The 23,467-nt window shown below is 39.6% G+C and overlaps 1 protein-coding gene and 1 long non-coding RNA gene across 4 annotated transcripts in view; one reads left to right on the forward strand and one right to left on the reverse strand.

Moving 5' to 3' along the window:
- The first annotated feature begins 58 nt into the window (after positions 1 to 58).
- NFIL3 (nuclear factor, interleukin 3 regulated) lies at positions 59 to 15,333 on the forward strand. Of its 3 annotated transcripts, none has more exons than XM_005303076.5 (2): positions 59 to 198; positions 13,291 to 15,333. In XM_005303076.5, exon 2 carries the CDS (start codon positions 13,488 to 13,490, stop codon positions 14,871 to 14,873), a length of 1,386 nt encoding a protein of 461 aa, XP_005303133.1. In that variant the 5' UTR covers positions 59 to 198; positions 13,291 to 13,487; the 3' UTR covers positions 14,874 to 15,333. The 3 variants fall into 3 exon arrangements, with proteins under 3 accessions (XP_005303133.1, XP_042710527.1, XP_065406449.1); XM_042854593.2 differs by lacking the exon at positions 59 to 198 and adding an exon at positions 433 to 2,120; XM_065550377.1 differs by lacking the exon at positions 59 to 198 and adding an exon at positions 579 to 708.
- The window catches only part of LOC135972408 (uncharacterized), a 52,135-nt gene continuing 42,855 nt past the window's right edge, over positions 14,188 to 23,467 (reverse strand). Inside the window, exon 2 of the long non-coding RNA XR_010588844.1 lies at positions 14,188 to 22,423. This is a non-coding gene — a long non-coding RNA (uncharacterized LOC135972408). The remainder of the gene's footprint in view (positions 22,424 to 23,467) is intronic.

The following is a 23,467-nucleotide window of genomic DNA, read 5'->3' on the forward strand; positions in this document are numbered from 1 at the left end:
CCACCAGCAGACACATTCGCTCCCTCGCTGAGACAGAAGCTGCTCCACTCCCAGGACTGGTGCAAGGGGCTTCAGAGCCACTCACACCGAGTTCTCTCGTCCCGCTCCCCGTAGCGATCGGGAGAAGAACAGAGGCAAATGCCAGCGGTTTGCTGGAAGGATACAGCTTATTTCATTCTGCCAGTGGCGATTATGAAGGTATGGTAACACTCTAATGGCTTGTAGTCTACACTGGATCCTTCGGTGTGGTGCTCCCCTACCTTGGCTTACACACTTATCGGTGTGTGTATAAATCTCTCGATGGCTCCATGTAGCTGGATATAGACCCCTGTACGCTATATGTATGTGTGCGTGCGTGTGTGTATTTGTGTGTGTGTGTGTGTGTGTGTGTGTATATATATATATATAAAACTTTTGCTAGCATGTCAGTACTGGGACTCGCCACCTTAAGGTGGCCGCTTTGATTGCAGCGCCCTCTCGACAGCACGTAGACTTGGAGCTGCTGCTGCTGCTTGTTTGCTGGCTTTGGATACGTTGTTGTTGCATAATATGTCTCCTTGTTTGAGGAAAATTGATGTTTTCATAGAGAAAAGCGCCAGCGAGGTTTGATCTGACGCTGATCCCTCTCACTCTGGGTGGGGAAAGCGTATATTTGGGGGAGTGGGGAAATAGCTGATTAAAAATACTGGTTTTGCCTGCTGAAAGAAGGTTAGTTGAAGGAATAAACAGGAGAAGGAATTTAGAAAATGCTTGTTTAAATATTAACCTATTTTAGATTAAAAAAAACATACCTCAGACCCTTTTTGTCCTCTGACTGTGTAACAAGCCCGAGGGAAGGTTTGTGGGTCTTGTTCTTTCGCACATTGCATAATCTGTTCCCTGTGTACTGGCGAGCATTTGGATGTGATGTGTGTGCGTTGCGTGTGCAATACTTTTGATAATTTTGGTGCAGATTTAGGGAATTAGATCATTAAATGCACCAATTTTTTGTGTATTTCACACCAAATAAGGAGTTTTTATGCCGATTGTCAGTGACTGTCGGCGAGTTTACATTTTCACTTTGCGCTCAGGGATCTTGTTTTTATACACGGAAAAGAGTACATGTAGCATTCAGTTCTCTTATATTATATTAACTTGTATTTGTCTGTGCCTTTTCCCTCACTTTGCTCACTGTTTTTCAGATACTGCAATACTGATCATTTAATAGTTCTTGGAAATGTTGCATTATGTAACCACAGAATTTGCTGGCAGTCAGGGTAGGAAGAGGGACCTAATTACGCGATTTTATAATCTCGATACAAAGAAACTAGGACAATCTCAGGCTAAAAAATGTCACTGTAACAGATTTTTTTAAAAGTGTGTTTAACAAGGAAAGTAGTCAAATGGTAAATAGGGAGGTAACTCGTGGTTGCTGAATGTGGTATATACCCTTATAATGAAATTTGTGTTAATCTATATTTAGCCCTATCACATTTTAGCAATTGTGGCTTCATGTGCTATTTCGGTCTTTTCTCCAGAGCTGGGCAAATAGACGTTCAAGGCAATTTGGCTGAGTTTTTAACCCCACGTTTTGATAGGGCTGCATTTTAGGAAGATATTTCTCCTAGACACTAAGCATTTTGCTAGGCATTGGCTTTAATTTAAAAAAAAATTAAAGAGATTGATACAAATTTTATATCAAGCCAACAGCACCGAAGAAGCAAGATAGTCTGTCACCTCCCTTCATGATCGTAATGAACCCTGACGAAGTAAAACTCGGGGGAGGAGGGGTGAAGATGTAAAAGGGTATCCCATTCACATTAAATATTGGTGTTTTAGAATGTAACATGAGAAAAGCTGATGTAGGTTAGTATTACATTTTATATGAAACGAGTTTTTGATTATCCTCTGCCTGTGATCACAATAAAATGTACACAGAATAATGATGATGATGCTTAATGAACAAAATAAGAATATTTCCCTTATATGTTAAAAACAATTAATGGCCCCGATCCTGCATTCCTTGTGAAGCCAGAACTGCCACTGGTTTCAATGGCTGAAGCCGGGGATACAAAGTCGGGGGCAGGGTCTTTACATGTGCCCTTATTGAGAAGACCGGACTCCTTTCTTAGATGAATTAAGTAAGTAAGATAATTAAGGTCAAGTTCTTTCCAGGAACCGAACCTGGTTTTAGCAACGGCCCCCAGTTTACAGTGTTTATTGTTGTTGCACATTATTCCCTGCGGCCCATGTGGAGTCAATGTAGCTGGTGCATAGGTAGGCGGGTGGATGTGTATTTTGGGGGAGGGGGTGTAGGCTTAAGGGCCGTGGGCTTAGTCCATTGGGAGGGAGTGCTGGTGCAGGTCGGAGGACCTCCTACTGCCTGGCGGAGAGCAGCAGCCCCTTCCCCGGGTAGCTGTCTTACCCGGGGCGGGGGGGGGGGGGGGTTTGCACAGGGAGGGGCCGCAGAACTAGGCGTTGGTTATTGTGACTGGGGAGGCGGATGGCGCTGCTGCTGCTCCGCATTCCTTTGTTCTGGAGCTGGGGGCGGATGGGAGGCAGCCCTGAGCCCCGGGGAGGGCGGGAGGAGGCGAGTGCTTGGGGAGGGAAGCCTGGGCTGAGCAGGAGCGTTAAGGAAAGCGGAGTAAATAAGGCAAGATAATAAATACTGGGTTGCTTTGTACTGACAGGGAGCGAGCGAGAGAAGAACAGGCACGGCAGTGGGAGGGATGCGTCTCCAGTCACGTAGTGTGTGTACTCGCTGTTCATTAACACGGAGCCGAAGGGGGGAGGGAAAGGAAGCGTCTCTCCTTCTGTGTTGAGAATGGAAATATGTTAAGCAATTCTGCCTGCTCCCACGTTCTCTCCTGCACCAACCGGAGCGCCCTGCTTCAGCAGCCTTTGTGCCTGGGCTTGGCAGCCACGCGTACAATATTGGGCTTTCTAGGGCGGCTCGCATAGTTTAATCGCCTGCTCATGTCTTTGAATTTTATACAGAGAGAGGATTTTACTTCTCTTGACGTTAGAGACAAGCACGCTACAGGTCAGGACTGTGCCCGCCCCCCCCACACACACTTGCAGTCCTGAGCCTGGTAATAACAATTAGAACTTCACTTGTTCCAAGCATTACACTATTAAGTAATTTACTCTTACAACACCTTGTGCTGCAGGTGAGACATTCGAATGCATCCTGTATTAAGATCCCCATTTTACAGAAGTGGAAACAGTCACAGCCATGCAAATTGATATTATTTAAGTGGGTTTATGCCTTTTGTTGAATTTGACTCAAAACAATGTGACAATGTATCTATTTGGAGCTATTGATAAATATGTTATGTTCAGAAAATATCCTGTGATTATTCCTTATCCTTTCAGCTTGAATTATTAAATTCAAGTATATTATCTCCAGTTATCTGTATATACAATCTATTTTGAATTTACCTTGCCTCACTCAGTAATTCATGCAACACAAAGCCTACATTAAAATAATGCTAGGGGCATTATTCTTATTGTCCTCAGTCAAAACATTGACTTCAATAGGAATTTTCACTGAATAAGGTCTGCAGGTTTGTCCCAAGACATGATTTAAACCAGCAAAATCAAGGAACACTGAGTAATGCTCCTTCACATTATTGGCACTAGCAGAAACTACTATAAAAATTGTCACATTATAGATATCTTTATTTGACTGTTAATGTGTTAACATTTTTCAGAATGATCTGTCTTCACTTTCCATTTTTAGTTATCTTCTATTTTTAACTTGTCTTATTCTCTAAAGAATTGTTAACTAGCATTCAAAATATCCAGCTTCCTGGATTTGCCCTCAGAGCTTCACATTTCTGTTGGAATTGATTTTCTAAGGAAATGATTTAAAAGGTGTCAAAAAGTTTACAGACTTCCCAAAAGCAATATGAACTTACACGACCTCCCCACAGCTTATCTTAGCCTATGAAGAAACAGTATTTGCCATACTTTGGCTGAAAATTGTGGAACACGCGATATTGCTTTTGCTGATTATAGCATGAGTGTATAGTCAACCAAATCTATCAATCGCTGTTCTACTTGTTCAAGCACTTGTCTTTTTTTATTTCAAGATATCTTTTGCTCATTTTAAGCTGACTTACTTTAGCAAATGGTTATGCAAACAACATTTATGCAGTTTGTTTTTCCAGACAGCAACCCTGTTACCATATTTTTGTGAGCTGCAGTTATAACATCACTATGATGCAATAACTTGAACAATAAAATCCTTTGTTTGAGTCTTACTACACACAGTTAAGCAATGTGTCTGAGTCATCAGCTTAATAGATTCTTCCAGGTGACCTTGCCATGATAATTACAGCCAGTTATAAGATATAAATGTGCTTAGGATATGTAATAAAAAAGATGCAAATATATGCCCATATCCTGCGGTCCCTTCCCAAGCAAAATATCAATTGATTTAAATGTTAAACTATTTTTCAGAGTTAAAAACCCATTTAGTTAAACATTTTCATTGAAATATTTGTAATTTAAACTGATAGTGGTGGGGTGAGCTTTACTGTCAAAAATAAGAACTTGAAAAATGAAGACATATTGAATTTGATTCAAAATGTGATAGAAACAATGCCTTTGAAAACTCCTTCTTTGTTTCTCTATTTTTAAAAAAGTGTGCCTGAAATTTATTAGCGTTAGTATATTGTTTGATATCCTGTGTTTTTTCCTTCCTAACTTACACTTGAGTTGGTGCTTGTCCAAATTAGCATAACATAGGAATACTGAAAGACTTTGTAAATTCTGAGCGTTGATATTACATAAGAGATTTTCTTTTTGATTGGAAAGAAATACCTTTTTTTACAACTTTTTTTTAGTTTTCTCTGAAGTGAACTTACAGTATAAAAACAGAGACAATGATCTGTCTGTAGGAAAATTATATAATTTGATTATGGAGTAAAAATACTGTTATAATAAAACTAAGTTCTTTTTTTTAGCATATATTGTTTATTATTAACACATGCTTAGATTCTTCTTTTTTGTGTTTGTTGATAATATGTTTTGTCAAGGCAGCCCACACTCATCAGAGCATAGACTCTTCATTGATTTAACAAGTTTAGGAAGAAATCACATCTCAATGGTAGTACATAGAAGATTAAATTGAATGTGCTTTTAAAGCTTTCACTCCTTGTCATTCTGTGCTGGAATATTTTCTGTTTTTTCTTTTTTTCTTTTTGCATGTATCCTGTTTTAGTTACCATATCTTGCAGGGTTATCATACCGCTTTGACTCAGTTTTCTGTTCTGTTGCTGAGTTTGTTGATGAGGGTTCCTGACTAAATGACCAAACTCAACCTCCCATGGAGTTTGCACCACAAGCAGTTCAATGTAGGCCCAGTCCTGCAACTGGCTTTGTGGGGATGGACCCACCCCTACATTTGCATGGAGCCCAAGCAAAGTCCATGGCTTTGTATGGACACAGTGGTCCATGCACGTGGATCATCTTGCAGGATTGGGGCCTACATATATTGCTATTTCTATTTCATTTGTAGAGTGTGTTAGAAATTATTACACATGTTGTCTATTACATCATGATGTTTCACATTTTTGCACATCATTTCTTATGTCAGAGATACATGGCCAAATCCTCAGCTGACGTCCATTGACATAGTACCATTGCCTTCAATAGAACAACACTAGTTACTCCAGCTGAGGATCTGGCTCATATTTTGAATTGGTGAGAATACAATACAATTAATACATAAGAATGTTATTTGTTTTAGGTATAATAGAAACAACATTCCTTCATCATTTTTGTCTTGTGGCCTTTAATTGAGGGGAAAACAAAACAAAAGAATATTTTGAGTGTTTGAAATTAGCTAGGCTGTGATTTTGTTTTCGGAAACCTTTTAATATGAAAATAGTGGTCTCGTATAATCTAAAATGTTTATTAAGAAACAGCTAGTGAAATAGAAAAAAATCTTCCTGTTATATTCTTCATAACTTTAAGAATTATTTTTAGCTCAGTTTAATATTTTTTATAATAACCCATTAGAACCATAACAATGCCATTTGTTTCTTTACCTGAGTGTGTCTTCCTGTGCACCTTTACATTACCAGCTTGTCATTAAGTTTGCTCCTTAGTACTCTGAATTAATGACACATATTTTTCTAAAACAAAGCACTGAAGCATTTGTTTTGGAAAAATAATGAAAAAAAATCAATAGAGAATTACACAGGCTTTCCAAACAAATCGGAAGAAAATATAGGTCAAATGTGGGCTACTAACCTTGACTGATCTTTTGAGCAACAGCTATTTTTAACACACATTTAGTTCTCTCCAGATGATAATTTTATTTGCATAATTTGTGTTATTAACCTTTGAGAAGCAAACTATACTTTAATGAGTTAATCTATAATTATTAAGATAAACAGTAACAGAAGTGGTTCCTAACAGTGAAGGCCTTTCATAAGACTTCAACCTTCTGGGTACAGCTTCAAGTGTGACAATATGGAAGTACTATAATATTTCAATTGCCTTGATAAGCTTTACTGTATTTGTGCGACTGTGGAGAATCTAATAAATTAATGATTCTCTTACATTCACATTAAGTGTATCAAGTAGATTCCTCTTTTTATTACCTTTAAAAAAAGTAAAATAAATAAGTTTTATCCAAAATGTTTCATCTTGTGTTTAAACATCATAATGACTATTACACTGGTCTATAATTTAATTGTGGATTGATCCTTCAGTCTTTAAACACTTAAGATGCTCATTGGTTTGAGAGAGGTGTCTTATGTGCACAGGATTAAAAATAGAAGATAATATCAGAATTCTAATCCTAATTTTATCATGTTTCCTCTGTAACCTTGAGTAGCCACTCAGTCATACCATGTAATCCTGTTCACCAGTGTGGTCCCAGAAAGGCTAAACTTCGTCTGATCTAAACTGCATGAGTTGGCTGACCCACAAACCTGCATTAGGGTTGGCATTCTGGATCCACTCAAGCCAGTGGCGAAACTCCCATTGATCCTGTGTGGAGCCAGATCTAAGGCCCTTCAAAATAAATGGGATTATTTTGAATGCCTTTAGTGGGGTTTGGCTCAGACCATAGGGGCCAGATCCTCAGCTGGGGTAAATTGTCATAGCTTCATTAATTTCAGTGTGTCATAATTGAATTAACTTCAATGGAATTATGACCGTTTACACAAGGTGAATATCTGTCCCCAGGGCAGTAGAAATTCATGGCACTGCATTTGCCTATAATCTGCAAAGAGTAGTTGTAGACAGGCTTCAAATTGTGGAAGAGATTTGGTTCCTCAGACTCACCTGTTAATTTAGGTTACATCCACGCTACAAGCTAGGGCTGTGATTCCCCCTGCTTGAGTACATATACTCAGGCTAACTCTGATTGAGCTAGCATGAGTATAAATAGCAGTGTAGTATGGGTGGCGTCAGTGGAGGCACAGCTGAGCTGAGTCAAGTACATATTCACCAGGTCCAGGCATATTCGTACTCAGCATGGCTCAGCCGTGCCACTGCTGCCATTACCTGTGCTACCACTGCTATTTATATGTGTGCTACGTCTATGAGAGCTGGCATGCGTATGGGTGCATGAACAGGAGAATCACATCCCTAGCTCTTAGTCTAGATGTAGTATTTGGCTGCATGCTTACTTCCAAAATTGCACCCTCAGTTTCCCCAGCTGGAAAATGGGGATGATAATACATCTTCACCTTATCAAGGTGTTGGGGTCAGATAGTCAGCAAATATTTGTAAAGTGCTTTGAAGATGGAAAGTACTAAGTATATTCTTAATTTTTTAGAATTGTTGAGTGCAAAATGGTTGTTGGGTTGGGTGCCTATGAATGCCAGTGTTTCTGGTTCGTGAAGAGACTTTAGTTAAATTGCCCTGTGACAGGATGCTAACGATAACATATCTAATGATAACTATGCAGAACACTGAAAACAACAATTGGAAATCTAAATATATATACTTACATTTAGTTTGCTTGGTTGGTTGGTTGGTTTAGCAAATTGTTTATATTATACTTGACAGTGTTTATTTAAATGGGTGCTGAGTAGTCACAGTGACAGAATAAATGGTTCTCACTTTAGAAATATTAGAAATGAATATTTGCAGTGGTCTTGAAACTGTATTTCATTTAGTCCACTGTAATCATCACCATAATGTTAAGGGAACAGAAATAATTACCAGGTCTGCCGGGCGCTGGGTGGGAGGGGAGAGAGGCAGGAATGGGGGGAAGGGGAGAGTTTCTCCCAGTCACCCCAAAATGATGGAGGGGCAACTGGGCCAAGTTTGAGTGAGAGGTGTTGGATCTGGGGCGCAGGTTTGGGGCAGCCATCAATAGTGCGGGGAGCGACTTGCCTGCCCCAGCGGGGACCACATCCCACCATTACCACCACTGGCATCATCACACTGGGCTCAAGGCCACCCACCAGGCCGAGAGCCTGGACGTGGGAGTGGAATTGGGAATACCACTCCCACGAGTAGTAGGGCTGGAACTCAGGGAGAGGTGGGACTGGGAGCAGCCCCCTGGTCTCACACAGGGCAGAGCCCCACCCCCCATCTCCATAGAGAGGGCAGTGATCCTACGGGCCTGGGGCTTCTCTGACCCCCATCCCCTCTCCTCTTCTTAAATTCTTTTGTTTCCATGATAATTTTTTGGAAGGATGGGGAGGGGGGAGAGAGAGGGGAAAGCTCTGTTTCAAATTTTGCCTTAGGCCCCCCAAATCCACTGTACAGAGTTGCATAAAACATTTTTGAAGAATTTAACCATGGATATAATGCAAATTATTTTTGATAAATATAGAATAATTCTTTGCTAAGGAACATAAATCTTGTTCAATAAAACATTATGGGTCATATTTTGGCTTGGGAAACACACGTGTATGTGGGAACCACATGTGCGTATTCCAACACACAATTGACCTACATGATTACATTAGAAAGAACAAAGAGAGTCAAAATTATGACCCAGTCCTATAACACTTTTGTTCATTTAAGTATATAATGTGAACATGTGAGTAAGAGCTACATGATCGGGACCTTTTTATAATATCTTGAGACTATCTGCGTGCTTCAATATTTTAAAATCCATGGATAAATTAGCATCTCATGACTTCTGTGTACATCGTTTCTTGTTTCATTAGTATGAATTTTAGAGAACAGTCATATTAGCTCTTGAATCTGAGGTCGGACTCTGCTCCTATTGAAGTCAATGGCAAAATTGCAGTGGAGCAGGATTGGGTCTGTAATTAAGTTAATAGGGTTGAGTGCTATTACATTGTTGAATTGGCACTCAATGCCATTAACGTCAACCAACCCAATAAATAATTAAATAAATAAAAACCTTCAGCAGTGACTAATGTACAGCAGTATTAAATGTTGGTTTTAGAATACTTTATGAGGGAGTGATAAAGTAATTGCAAAATTAATCATAAGGGAAAATATTGGAATTTGAAATGTAGTCAGAGGAATCATTACAGTTCATTAGTTTATGTGTAAATACTCATGTTTTCCAGTGGAATTATAAAATACAATTGAAGTGAAATGGCTGTTTTTATTGAAGGCATTTTGCCATTATCATCAGATGGAATTTAATTTGTTTACAGACTCTGTATTGAGCTGATCCACAAGGAAAACCATTAACAGACAAGGGGTTTTAGTTCTCTGTTTGTATAACTGCAGTTTTCATTAAGATGATACAAATGTTCAAGGAAGACACTGATAGAGCTAATAGTTTGCTGGTGCTTTAATGATTTACCAAAAGCATAATGTCAAAGCTTTTGACATAAGTGGCAATTATATAAGGTTGACTAAAAATCATCTGCCAAATTTAGACCGTATGCACTTCTCACATGGATACAGGCAGGGAGCGCATATGAATGTTGCTTGCAAAGCACTGTTGTTTTGAACACATATTTAGATGAGCCATGGTCTTGTGTACAATCCCTCCCTCATTCAGGTTATTCATGATAAGGGCACCAGTAATATGCACAAGACGGAGCGTGGCCAAAACAGGAGATATGTTTGCTAAAACAAGCAGACCATGCCTCCTTGGAATGCCCAATCTGCAGAAGTTCTGTGGCTCATGAACTCTGCAGTAATCAAAATATTACAGCTCATCCTGGTTGTATTTTTTTGCTTAAGTGCAACCTTAGGCCTGAATATTGGCCTGGGAAACTACATATGAATTTGGAATCACTGCATACTCAAAACTCCCAGTGACTGAGAGAAGATTGGTGGTAAATAACTGAATTTTGAGTAATTGGTGTTTGGATTGGTTTGTAATAATTCTGATCCTACCAATTATCTGTCTATTATTATTTTTATTACTATTAGTATTATTTTATTATTATTGTTCCTAATTATATGTATAATGGTAATGCCCAAAAGCTTCATTCAGGATGGACTGGGGTCTCATGCAGAATGCTGTACAAAAACATACAAAGACATGGTCCTTGCCTTGAAACACAATCTAATTGAAAGACAAAATACCACACTAGGAAAGAAAGGGGGATGGAAGATGAGAATAATTGTAATAAGATCATGTTGCTACTTAAGCTGGCTTGTATGTAGCTTGAAAGTTCCAAATAATGTAAATATTTTAAAAATATGTACAACTAACTAATTATCATCAAATCTCTATCGCTGTTGAGTATTTATTTTCAATGACTAATAACTTTTAAAAGACCTTGACGTTCCAACCTGTACAGCACAGCACATAAATGTATAGGATATAAGCCTGTATGTATATAAGTATCCCCTCTTCTAGGAGTATCAATATCTAGTATCTGATTTTGATTTCAGTTATCTACTACATTTTATATTTTACTCAAATCTCTGTGTCATTCGGGTCTGATCCAACTCCCACTGAAGGCCCACTGTGTATCCCACTGACTTCAGTAAGAATTGGATCAGAGTCTTAAAGAATAAATACATAACTTCTGGTAAAGATATGTTTTCATGATATTTGATAGAAAAGGTGTACTGTTTCACATTATGTACTTTAGAAAGTGGATACATTTCCTCATTGGAAAGCCAAAAATTATTTAATGACTTGAATAAATATGATTGCCAGTGTACATAATGTACCAAGATAATTATTGGTCAGTATTCTTTTGATCCAGTAATTCCAGTGCTACATAATAATGTAAATATAACCTGTGCATTGTATTTTACATGACATAAGTCAAAGGATGAACATTCTAGAAATGACTTCAATTGCCAGTTGACCAGATTGATTCTATTTTTTGTTACTGTAGCACAACATGGTGATGCATTTACACATTTCACCTGTATTGCAAGTGTTCTGACTCATTTAAATAAATGTACATTAAAATTAATATGTTCAACAGTGAATTTTAACAGTATTATACTGCATTCGGTTATACTAATGCTAAAATATAGCATTGTAATCACCAGTATTGCTGTAATGGTACTTCAGGAAAACAAACTATAGTGGATTTTATATGAAGTTGTGGGGATATGTGGTGGGGATCTTCTTTCTTTAAAGGCCTGATGCAAAGCATGTTTAACTTAATGGAATGACTCCCATTGACTTCACCATGGGCTTTAGATCAGCTCTAATTGTGTAGTTATTTGTATATTAGTTACATTTCTGTTTTGCAAGCACAGTAATTTGTGGTGCTGCTGTTGCTGTAAATAGTTAATGTTGTCTATGGAGTGGTTAGCTCTTGACTTCATTTCCCATTAAGGTTGCTTTACCAAAGATAAATAGTTATAAGCCAGTAATTAACCATGGATTTTAGAAAAGTCTGCTTAGCTGTTCTATTAAATGTGTTAATTTTTCATGACAGAGGAGTTGGCATGGTTTGATGAAACAGAACCCAGCTTGAAACCCAAGTCTTTATGATCCCTGATTAATTGTTATTACATCACTCACTCCACTTTGCCTTCTGGAAAAGACAAGAGAAACAGGCAGTATACAATTCATTTATTCTTTTGTAACTTTCCCAGCTGATAAAGTTAAAATTAGTTTCATTAGTCATTGTAAACACATGCCCAATAAGTAGTGACATTAAGCTAAAGTCACTGATATATTTATTTTTTTAAATATACAGGCAGCATAGAGAGTCATTGCTATGTGGATAGTCAGTCGTTTAAAAGCAGTTGTCCTGCTAAATTTATTTTATCGGGAACATGATTAACCATGGAAAATTTGGTATGGAGGGAAACTATGTCTAGGATCAAAAAGAAATTTTGTCATGAGAACAAAGTATTTTTGTATTGATATGAATTAAATAATACAAAATGCCAGCTTAAATGCTAAGTCGAATTTTAATGACAAAATGTCTGGAGTTAAAGGTTAAGCTAGTTTTCTTTAGTTGATGATCCCATTTCAGATTTAAACTTCTATTCTAATTTGTGCAGTGTTTTGCTGCAGTTATGCATCCTTAAATGTTGCTAAATTGTACTGTGGTATAGTAAAAGCATTTTTCAAATGAGAATTATGTTAGTAAATGTTGTTATCCTAATGTAATTTCACTAATTACTCAATAGTTTTTTCTTTTCGATATGAGAGATCAACCTTATGTAATATAATTTTTTCTTCATCGTTGATTTTTGAAAAAGAGTGACATATTTGTCAGACTTATATAACTTGTGCTTAAACTAAATTATATTGATATGACCAGGCAAAAAGGGTTCTTAAATGTCATGTGATCTCTATACTAAATGTAAAAATAATATATGTTTTAAAAGTTAATTATTTTTATCTGCTGTGTAGCTGAAATGTGTTCTGTCATTATTTTAAGGCAATGAAAAAAGTATTCTAACTTCTTTAAATCAGCCTGGGTTATTTTTAATCTGTAATGGACCCAAATATATAACATTTCTAAATCACACGCCACAGCTGCTTTTGGAAGAGATATCTTTATATGGAGGGATAAGATATTTTCCAGTGCTGCTAATCAACATGTCTAGTCATCTGTTAGTGTAGAGGCTTAAGTCGGTCAACGATGTAATGGAAAGTTCTATGACAACATTATTGTCGAATCAAAAACAAATCAAAAACAAATGTTATTTTTACTGCTTTTCTTTGGATCATACTTTACTTGTTTTAAAAACAGGAACCATTATTTTTAATTTTTTTAATTGCATGGTGGAGGGAGAAAAGCTGCTAGCTTTTACATAAAGTGAATTGGATCATTGTAAGTGTTGAGCTTCTTTTGTAGTCTAGTAGGTTTATGAATCAATCAATCATTATTCTAAATTATGTATTTTGAAAGTAGCATTTTAAAGCAGAAAATCAGCAATAACCGAATAATAATTGGTGCTTTTTATTTATTACAGGTTACTTAGAAGGTTCCCATTACATCTCTCAAGAAGTAAATTGGATCTGAACATTCTTCTGTTTGATAATATGAAACAAAAGGAATAATGCATATGGATTTAAAAGTACTGTATTTATTAGGTAGTTATGGTTTGAGAAGCACTGGAAAAACAGCTCACTCTGTTACTCATCATAGATCTACTAAAAATTGTTTCTGATGCAGCTGAGAAAAATGCAGACCATTAAAAAGGAACAGGCACCTGTTGACACAAGTAGCAATGTGGACAAAATCATGGTACTTAATTCTGCTTTAGCAGAAGTGTCTGAAGACTTGGCTACAAATGAAGACATAATACTTAATGAAGGAAATAGTGGAAAAAACAAATCTTCATCATGTCGGAGAAAGCGGGAATTCATTCCAGATGAAAAGAAAGATGCTATGTATTGGGAAAAAAGACGAAAAAATAACGAAGCTGCCAAAAGATCTCGCGAAAAACGACGACTGAATGACCTTGTCTTAGAGAACAAACTAATTGCATTAGGAGAGGAGAATGCCACGTTAAAGGCTGAGCTGCTTTCACTGAAGCTAAAGTTTGGTTTAATTAGCTCTGCAGCATATGCCCAAGAGATACAGAAGCTCAGTAATTCAACAGCTGTGTATTTCCAGGACTATCAAACTTCCAAATCAAATATTAACTCATTTGTGGATGAACATGAACCATCTATGGTGGGTAGTAGTTGTATTTCTGTCATCAAACACTCTCCACAAAGCTCTTTATCTGATGTGTCTGAAGTATCCTCAGTAGAGCATATTCAAGCAAGTCCTATACAGAACAATTGCAGAAGTCCTGAAAATAAGTTTCAAGTTATAAAGCAGGAGCCTATGGAATTGGAGAACTATGCAAGAGAGTCAAGAGATGATAGAGGCTCCTATGCAGCATCCATGTTTCCAAACTACATAGTAAATACCTTTAATGGGTACTCACATTCCCCTCCTCTGCTGCAAGTTAATAGGTCCTCCAGTAATTCTCCAAGAACTTCAGAAGCTGATGATGTGGTCATAGGAAAGTCATCTGATGGAGAAGATGAGCAGCAGGTCCCTAAAGGTCCAATTCATTCCCCAGTTGAACTTAAAAATGTTCACGCAACAGTTAAAGTTCCAGAGGTGAACTCTTCTGCACTGCCTCACAAGCTTCGAATTAAGGCTAAAGCCATGCAAGTCAAAGTGGAAGCAATGGATAATGACTATGATGCCACACAGAAACTATCATCACCAGTTGACATGACATCTAAAAGACATTTCGAGATTGAAAAGCACAATGCACAAACATTGGTACATTCTTCTCACACTCCTTTCTCTGTTCAAGTGACTAATATCCAAGACTGGTCTCTCAAACCAGAACATTGGCACCCAAAGGAACTCAATGTAAAAATTCAGAGTGGTTGCAAAACTGGAGTTGTTGAAATTAAAGACAATGTCTACAAAGTATCTGAGTCAGAGAACTTGTATTTGAAGCAGGGCATAGCAAACTTATCTGCAGAGGTTGCTTCACTTAAAAGACTTATAACTACACAACAAATCTCTGCTTCAGACTCTGGTTAAGTTACTACTGAATAAAGGCTTATTGTTTTAAAGGATGTCATTTGCAGTAGATCAATATGTTTTGTATTATGCTGAATTTTCACTGGACTTGTGATGTCATTTCACTGTAATGTTCATATAATGTCTGATTGATGGTGTCTTTTTGTGCACAAATTATTATGAAGACTAGGTTGTGTTATGATCACTATGCCTTGTGTATAGTCAAGTAGCCTGTATGGGGGCTGTATATAGTGAACCTTTTCTTTTTCTTGTTGTTGTTGTTCTATTATAAAGTGTGCAAGTTACCAGTTACAATAAAATATTGGTGACAAACACAGAACATCTACTGCAGGTCAATTGATTTCTATAAACATGTAAATATTTTGTTAATTATCAAATAAGAAGTCTTCCAAAATGTATTTCAGTTCACCCATATACTTGAGGTTTACAGCCTAAATAAACCAAATTGAAATTTATGACATACACGCTTGGAAAAAAATCCTCGGTCACATTTTTTTCTTACGGACCTTTTATAAGAGAATAGAAACTGGCTTGATGTATTAAAAGAGATGTAAATATGAAGATCAAGCTTTCTTACCTTATTTATTACAGTAGATATACCAAAATAATAATATTAAGGAAATTTTTCTATTATTGTCTCAAATGAAAGAATATCTGGCTTTCAGTGCAGCTTATTGAGACAGATACTGAGACATTTATCTTGTATAGCTTGATTCTCCATATAAAATTAAGATTGTGGATCTTTGTAATTTGCAGAATCATGAAGCTGGAGTAATAGGTAAATCCTGCTGCAGCCCCTCTGCCCTTAATCAGTGTTCCAGGCCTGAAATACAGTGGATCTGCATAATTTCCACTGTGTAGGTGTGGGGTAGGCTATCTACAGACAGGCCATGCAAAAGGACTGCATCTCCTGGATGTAGTAGTTCTCTCCATAGCAATATGGTGGAGAATTGTGGCTTGGCTAGGGACATCCGCAGGTTAAAAACCCTTACAAAGCAGACTATGGTATCACCAGTGAAGTTGCAGGGTCCCAGCTGACACCTGGGTTCACATACCAAGGCCCAGAACAGTTATAGGAATGAAATAAGGTTTATAGGAAATCCCCAGAATGATTAGTTCTAGATCTGGATGAAAAACGGGGGGGGGAGGGGGAAAGTTCTAAAACAAATGTAATTTCCATTTTTTGTCAAAAAACATTCTGTTGAAATTTTCTCATCTGCTTTAGTGAGCTGACAACAAATGTCCCTGGATGTTGCATCAAGAGTTTTAAGTTTAAAGAAGACAAAATACAGAGACTCAAATCTTCTGTGCAGTTCAGCTCCCCTTGATCTTTGCACAGGCAACAAGTGTTTCACACTGTGTTTGGCTGGGCTAGAGTCGGTATTTTTTCTCTTTGTGAGGAGCCATTAGGGCATAAAGACTTCCTGCTAAATCATACTCCTATCACTTTGGCTGGGCAAATTCTCACATTTTAAAATATTAAATCGTTTTTAAAATAGTATCTGTGTTTGGCAGGGTTCTTTTTCTAGACAATTTGCCATCATTTAAAAAAAAATATTAATAAACACCTTACTGTTTCCTGGAGAAAATCACGATTAATTGCCATGATCCATATTGAGCCCTACTTTGTCAGCATTGATTTTAAAAAACTGGAGTCAGTGATATTAATTTCATACTTCACTAAGAATGATAGGCAGATTTAAATTAGTTGGAGGTGAGGGGAATGTTGGGTGAAGAGGAACATCTGAAGCAACTTTCTATAGCTGTGGAACATGGGTGAAATCCTGTGCCCACTAAAGTCAATGGCAAAACTCCCACTGACTTCAGTGGAGCCAGGATTTCACACCTTGTCTTTTCTGTGGCTGATGAACCATGGTTGTGTTCTATGTGTGGGCCTTGTCATAGAAGCAACTGGTGATTTTCCACATTTCTTTGCATTCACAAAGCCCGTTAATTGCTGAACTGCAACCATAGTGTTCAGAGCTGCTAACAGAAGTATACCATTCTCTTAAATCACCCATTGCTCTTATTTAATGTCCTAATAATGCAGTAGACACTATAGTTAGGATTTGTGTACATTTGGCAAGTAATAGAAGGAACACACTTGAACATTTCTGAAAATGAGTCCAGAATTATCACATAAAACTAAGGGAACTGCAAGTGAATGAGTAGGATTGGAAACACTAGAAGATGATTGCTACTAGCTGTTTGCTTGAAAAACATCTGTAAGAAACCACAGAATTCTTTAAATATTTTAGATATTATTTATCTCCTTGTGTAATAAAATGTGTTCAATGGGATGATTTAAAACGATGAGTAATGACATCTGTGTAAGCTGACCTACATCTTTAGCTGTTCCTCTGTTTGGTTATTTTAGCTCTTGTTACTTATAGTTGTCTGTTGTAATGGATAAATACTGCCCTCCTTTCTAGATGGTTATATTTTTACACTATTTTGTATGTTTCTATTTTGTGCAACTACTGTTTGATAGCAATGATTGTTGGGGAGTCTCACTGGAAATCAGCCATAGCACCCGGCTTAGAAACAGGATCTTGTGTTATATGTATTCTCCCATGCATCTTAGCTTTTTGCTTCCTTTAAAAGAAATAATAATTTGTTTGCTAAAATCACTATAAATATTAGTGCATTATATGAGCCTGGTCTATAGGCGTTATCTCATCAGCTCTGAAGGTGATGACAGATTTTTTTTTTCATGTGAGTAATGTAGTGCATCTCACATAAAATTACATTATAAGAGGCAGGGAGGAGATTGCACATACAGAGCCAGGTTCTCAACCGTAATTCTGTCCCTTTTGCACCAGAATCTGGCCAAAACTGGCCTGCTGAGAACTCTCAACTGATATAAAGCATAGCTGACTTCTACACCAACTTCCCTCCCCGCACAGGAGCATGTCAGGGGAGGGAAGAGGTTAACTTGGACAGGAGAAGAGCGGAGTGGAACTCCAGTCCCATACAGCAATTTGCAGCTGACATATGGTCCCTGACAGCCCTAATCCCCCCACATCCCCTTTCTTGCGCTGAGTGTTTCCTGGCAGAGGAGAAAATCTGACCTACATTAAAAGAGTTGCAATGGCTGGTCCATTAATCCCCATGTTGGGGTTTGTTTGTGCATAAACACACTTCAACTAAAGCAGTGCAAATCCTTGTATGGACACTCTTATTTCAGTTTGAGTGGCTTATTTGGGTTTGGCTTAAGTTCCAAATCAACTTAAACTAAACTGAATAAGCTTGGTTTAAATGGAAATAAGAGTGTCCCACGCAGTCTTTTGCACCGGTTTAACTATATCAACTTAAAATCACGCCATTAGTTGAAACAGTGCAATCCTGTAAGTAGACAAGCCCTGAGTTTGGTTTTGAGCTTGGTCTTACACTCATGACAGACTAAGAAGGGTGGGGAAGGGATAGTGTTCTCTAGTGACCTCTGTGATCAACTCAAAGAGCAATATTAATGTATACTGAAGATGGATCCCTGCTCAGATAAAGGGAAAGAAGGTCACTTTGAGGACAAGGTTTGTTAAGGACTAAATGGATTGTTCAAATGTGCAGATACTTCTTTCCAAAAACTGACTCATTTAAAAAAACAAGAATGAATATAGCTGTCCATGGCCAACTTTCATTTCTAGGCAAATAGCTCAGCCAGGTAATATTAGAAATTTGTGTAGCAATACACGGCAATTACAGTTTTGTATCCTAAGGTCCTGACAACAATGGAAGTTAAGCTTTTGAGTCACAACTGAACATGACCACTGAAAAAATAGGATTCATTGATGTACAGTGGTATTTGAAATTCATAAGTGGAAATATACACAGTTGCAGTAATAATGAGTAAAACAGGACATAAACAGAAAACAAACTACAGTATAAATATACAGACCTACTGAAACCTCTTATTGAGGGGTGTGGTCATGTGAAGACTTACACTGTTAGTCTATCAGGATATACTGCGTGACATAAAAAGAAAGATAAGGGTTTTTGTATGGCCAAGAGAAATCTTAAAAAAAAAAAAAAGGTGGATAATTGAGGGTTTATGTGGGGGAGGAGAGGATGCTAAGTTTGGAAACAGAACACAGCATGTGTGCTCTTATACACTATCAAATCCAGTGGAAAATATTTGCATCCTAGAAGCTGCAAATCCTTATTTTGGTTGAATTGACATAAACTGATATAGAGTAAACATGTCGTTTCTTTTATTAGTTCTAAACTTGTTGCCTTTCAGTGTAATTGAACATCCCCTTGTTCTTGAATTAAAGGGGAATGCCTGATGTATCTTCTCTATACCATTTATTATTTTAAGTCTGTATCATGTGCCCTCTTACTTGTCTTCTGTGAAAATAAGTGAGTCCACAGGTGTTGTTCTTAAAAACACAGCATGCATCTTCCATTGAACTTATCCTGAATATAAACTTACAATTGTACCTTAGCTTTATAAGGTATTTTTCCTAGTGACCATTGCTGAAAGTGCATTCAAATTCAAAATGCTACAAATCATTTCTACTTGCTGATAAGTGAATATGCCTTTGAAAACAGGAAACACCCAATGAACTGAGTAGAACATCTACAGAGAACCCTGTTAAAGTATGGCTTTTATTAACACCATATTGTTTTAAAAATACGTTTACAGTTTATTGCACAACATAAACTTGGTAACCACATGAATACAACAAAACAACTTTCAGGATGAATTGCAAAAGAGTAAATAACACGTGTTCCAGTACAGAATGCCAAGTCCAAAGATAAAAATACTAGGCCAAACCCTGGGTTCCTTACTCAGTGCCAGATTCTGCTATCCTTACTCAATGGAACTATTCATGTGTGGAATAAGCAATTTTATCGTTCTGAATAAGATTAGCAGAATCTGGTCCTCATTGTTGACTCATTCCTTACTCAGGCAAACTCCCATAGATCCTCAGAAACGCTAGAGCTAAGTCTCCTCTGATACCAAAATTACAACAGAGTAACTAAATTGATTTCACTAGAGCTACACATCATTTACAATCATGTAAGTGAGAGGAGAAGCAGGCTTGCTATTATTATTTCTTCACTGGAAGCTGTAAAAGGACTGAGTAAAACATGAGCTATAGCTCAGAGTACAAGGTCGTGTGGAGCCACCTTTCCTCCATGCCAAGGAAAGAGATATTTTTGTCTTTGAGCTCCAAGGTGTGGAATACCTCCAGAGGGTAAGACTCAGATCCAAGGCTTTCCAGTTTTGCTACTACATCATTTATGATTCAGCCAGCTGCCAACCTGCATGCCGGTCTCACTCCACACACTAGTATGAAAGGATGGTACTGCCTCCTCCTCACCACTCCCCTTGGGGCACTATGCACCTCCATGAGAGTACAGATGGAGAAATCTGTGTGATGCTCTGCACACAATTCTGCCAGGATTTTATATAGGTCATGCAAGAGACGTAAAGGCCTCTTGCACCCTTCCCTTCCTTCACTGCATTCCACTAAAGGAACAGGCAGACTCCAGCCCTGGTTAAGGGACTAAAGATAAATGGGGCTAATCAGGGGGAATCCTTAAGCAACTTCAGTGTTAATGAGGACATCAACTGGCCATCTAGCAGACACACAAAGTATGTCTACAGTGTCCTGGCTTATGCACATATGGGCACATGCTATCCAAGCCTGCCTCCAAAGGTCTACACTGGAGAGTCGAACATGCCCGTGCCTATGTATCCTTGTACACACCAGTGCTGCAGTTACATATGATTGACACTAGTTGACATATGTTTCTGGGTGTTTATCCCAGGGTTCTTTAGCACCTCACGAGCTTGAGCCGCTCAAGAAATTGGTTCATGGTGTGTTGTGGAAGATCAGACTTAGCTGAGGCACAGTTGTCTCTGCATTCTCCTTGCTTCCCTTCCAGACGGGACCACAGATCTGTCAGTGCTGAATAAAGTGTTTATGTAGACCTTTTGTGAGATTCTGGATGACATTTCAGCATTTTTTTCTGAACTGCAGAAGGTGGCATTGGGACTCTGAGGGGGTTTCATACATGGCAGCCTGGAAAGCCATGAGGTTTGCAGCAATCACTGAGGCTTCCCCATAGATAGCCTGGCACCTCTGGTACAGGACAACTAGCACAGCATGGTGGAACCATATCGACAGGCAGACCTGAGATGGCCAGCAGTGGCTCCAGAGCTTCCTCATGAGGAAGTACCTTTATGGAGCTGTGTGAGGAGTTTGCCTGATCATCCAGTGCCAGGACCTTGATGACAAATGAGGGAGTCCATACCTGTCCAAGAGTGAGTTGCAAGTGCCTCTGGAAGCTGACTACCCCAGATGGCTACAGATCCAAGGCTTTCCAATTTGGTGTTGGCAAGTCAACTGTTGGTGCTGTGGTGGTGGAGGTTTGTGAGGTGATCACTACAGTGGCTTACACATATGACACCCACTAGCCCATCTGGATGTGTGGATTGATTCTGGGCTTCCATCTTTGCAGCCTGTTCCTGGGACACCAGCCCCTGCTCTGGCTTGGTCTCCTACTGTGCTGTTGCTGCCCCTTCTCCAACTGGTCTGAATACGTGACTGTGTTCAGAACTATGTCATGGAGAACAGCAGGCTATAGTCTTGGGGCAGTGGTAAGCGCTTGGTCAAACTCACTGTAGAAGGGGCATGTAGATGGGAAGTTGCCAGACCTGCTGTTGCCATCCTAAGCCTTGTGGTAGAAGGTCTTCAGGTGCTTGATGCACTCCCTGAACTGCACACCAGTATGGTTGATGCCCACTCTTCAAGATGGTTTCATATAAGTGGATATTTCGGGTGCTTTTCCCAAAATCTTTATCTCTGCTGTACTCACACAGGAGATAAGCCAGCACCCTGGAGTGCTCCTCCGGCCAGTTGGCAGCACAGTGAATGGTGAGCATCTTGCTGTTTGGGAGAGTTGGGCTGAGCTCCACAGAAACTGAAGCCACCTGGAAATGAAAGGTTAAATGACACGTAAGTGTATGTAAACTAGCAGGTAATTTCTGATGTCCAGAGGGTGAGAGGGAAGTAAGTTGGTAGAAAGTCTGGAAGATTCAGCAGGGGGTAGCCACACAGAAGGCTAAATCTTAGCCTGTGTGAATGCAGAAACTGAGCCAGCATGTGGTTGAGCTCTTTGACTAGCTCAGTGATCCGCTGGGATGTCACTGCCCCCTGGATCCAAATGCCCTTGTCTGGGGCCTCCACCTGCATGGCTAGCAGCAGGGTAAGGAGGTGCAGGAAGAGTAGCAGCAGCAGATGCCACCACCCCAGGGTAATGGGGAGCCAGGGTGCCATGAGAGGATGGACTGCAGAGGGAGGGGGAGGTTGCCAGGAGTAATCAGGGCTCTGGTGCTGCTGCTTCATTGTGGGGTTGGTCTCCTGACCACAGCAGGTGCTGCTGCATGGCTCGGTGCTTCCCTGGTGGATCCCAGGCTCCAATGCCCAGCTCTGGAGAAACATCTTAATCCTGGAAGGAAGGAAGTACAGCCTGGCCACCTTCTCAACAGAGATCAGCTCAGTCCTTCTGTATCTACTCCTGCCCACTCCTCTGTGTATGGTCTGGGGAGAGAGACAGGAAAGAGGGTCAGAAACCAGGGGGGTTGAGGATCAAGGGAACCAGGGGAAGTGGGGGTTGGAGACTGAGGGAGCTTGGGGTCAGGGGTTGGAGGAGCTGGGAGCAGAAGAGGGTTGGGAGGGGTCAAGGACCATGGGACCTACAAATGTTAAAGAGGGCAGAGAACAGGGCACCTGGGAGATGAAAGGGGCAAAGACCCAGTCCTGCTCCTTCGAGGAGCTCCACACTGGGGAGAAGAGGGGTTTGTGGGGTTGAGGGGAGTCAGAATGGAAGAGGCTACAGAGATGGGGGGGCAGGGGCAGGATTAGGAAAGGCAGAAGTGGTATTATACATGGGCAGCAAGAATGGAGCAGGGGGTATTGGATGAGTGCAGAAGGCTGTGTGGAGTCAGGGGTAGGGCCAGGGGCAAAAGATAGACAGGGTTGTAAGGGGTAGTCCTGAGCAGAAGGGTGCTGTGGTGGGTGCAGAAAGGGGAATTATGAGTGGGGGAGGAGGCAGGCAGGGGGCAGGTAAGGGCATAGGGGAGAAGGCAGTCTTGCTGCATCTGGACTCGGCTCAACTCAGCAGTGCAGAGGATGCCAGCACAGATGCCACACAAGGGATACCCTGGTACCTCGCTCTGCACCGACTCCAGAAACGGAACTCCATCATCACTCTGTGGTAGAATTGCAGCGAGCCCAAGCAAAGCCACTCACAAAGGCAGCACCATCCAGGCTGGAGCTAGCTCCAAACTAGCCAGAGTGAGCACTGGTGTCCACCACCTGAGATCCCCTGCCCTGCCGGAATTTGCTGTTCCCACTTATCCTGCTGGAGTGTGGCTGCAGCTGTGCTGGTGGGTTCGGCTGTGTTGCTGAGTGGAGTGAGAAGCAGTCAGGCAGTGTCTGCTAGAGACTGAGCAGTGTGACGGTGAATCTTTACTAAAATGAGCTCAGCAGTCAGCACTTTGGTCATTGCACAGCCACCAGAACCTCTAGTTATCACTCCTTACTGTGCCATTGAGCCACAGGCAGAGGGAAGTATTGAAATGG

This window comes from Chrysemys picta, chromosome 6, assembly GCF_011386835.1.
Source record: "Chrysemys picta bellii isolate R12L10 chromosome 6, ASM1138683v2, whole genome shotgun sequence".
Taxonomy (NCBI): Eukaryota; Metazoa; Chordata; order Testudines; family Emydidae; genus Chrysemys; species Chrysemys picta.

Coding starts and splice junctions, on each gene's coding strand:
- NFIL3 (XM_005303076.5), top strand. CDS start 13,488: ATGCAGCTGAGAAAAATGCAGACCATTAAAAAGGAACAGGCACCTGTT.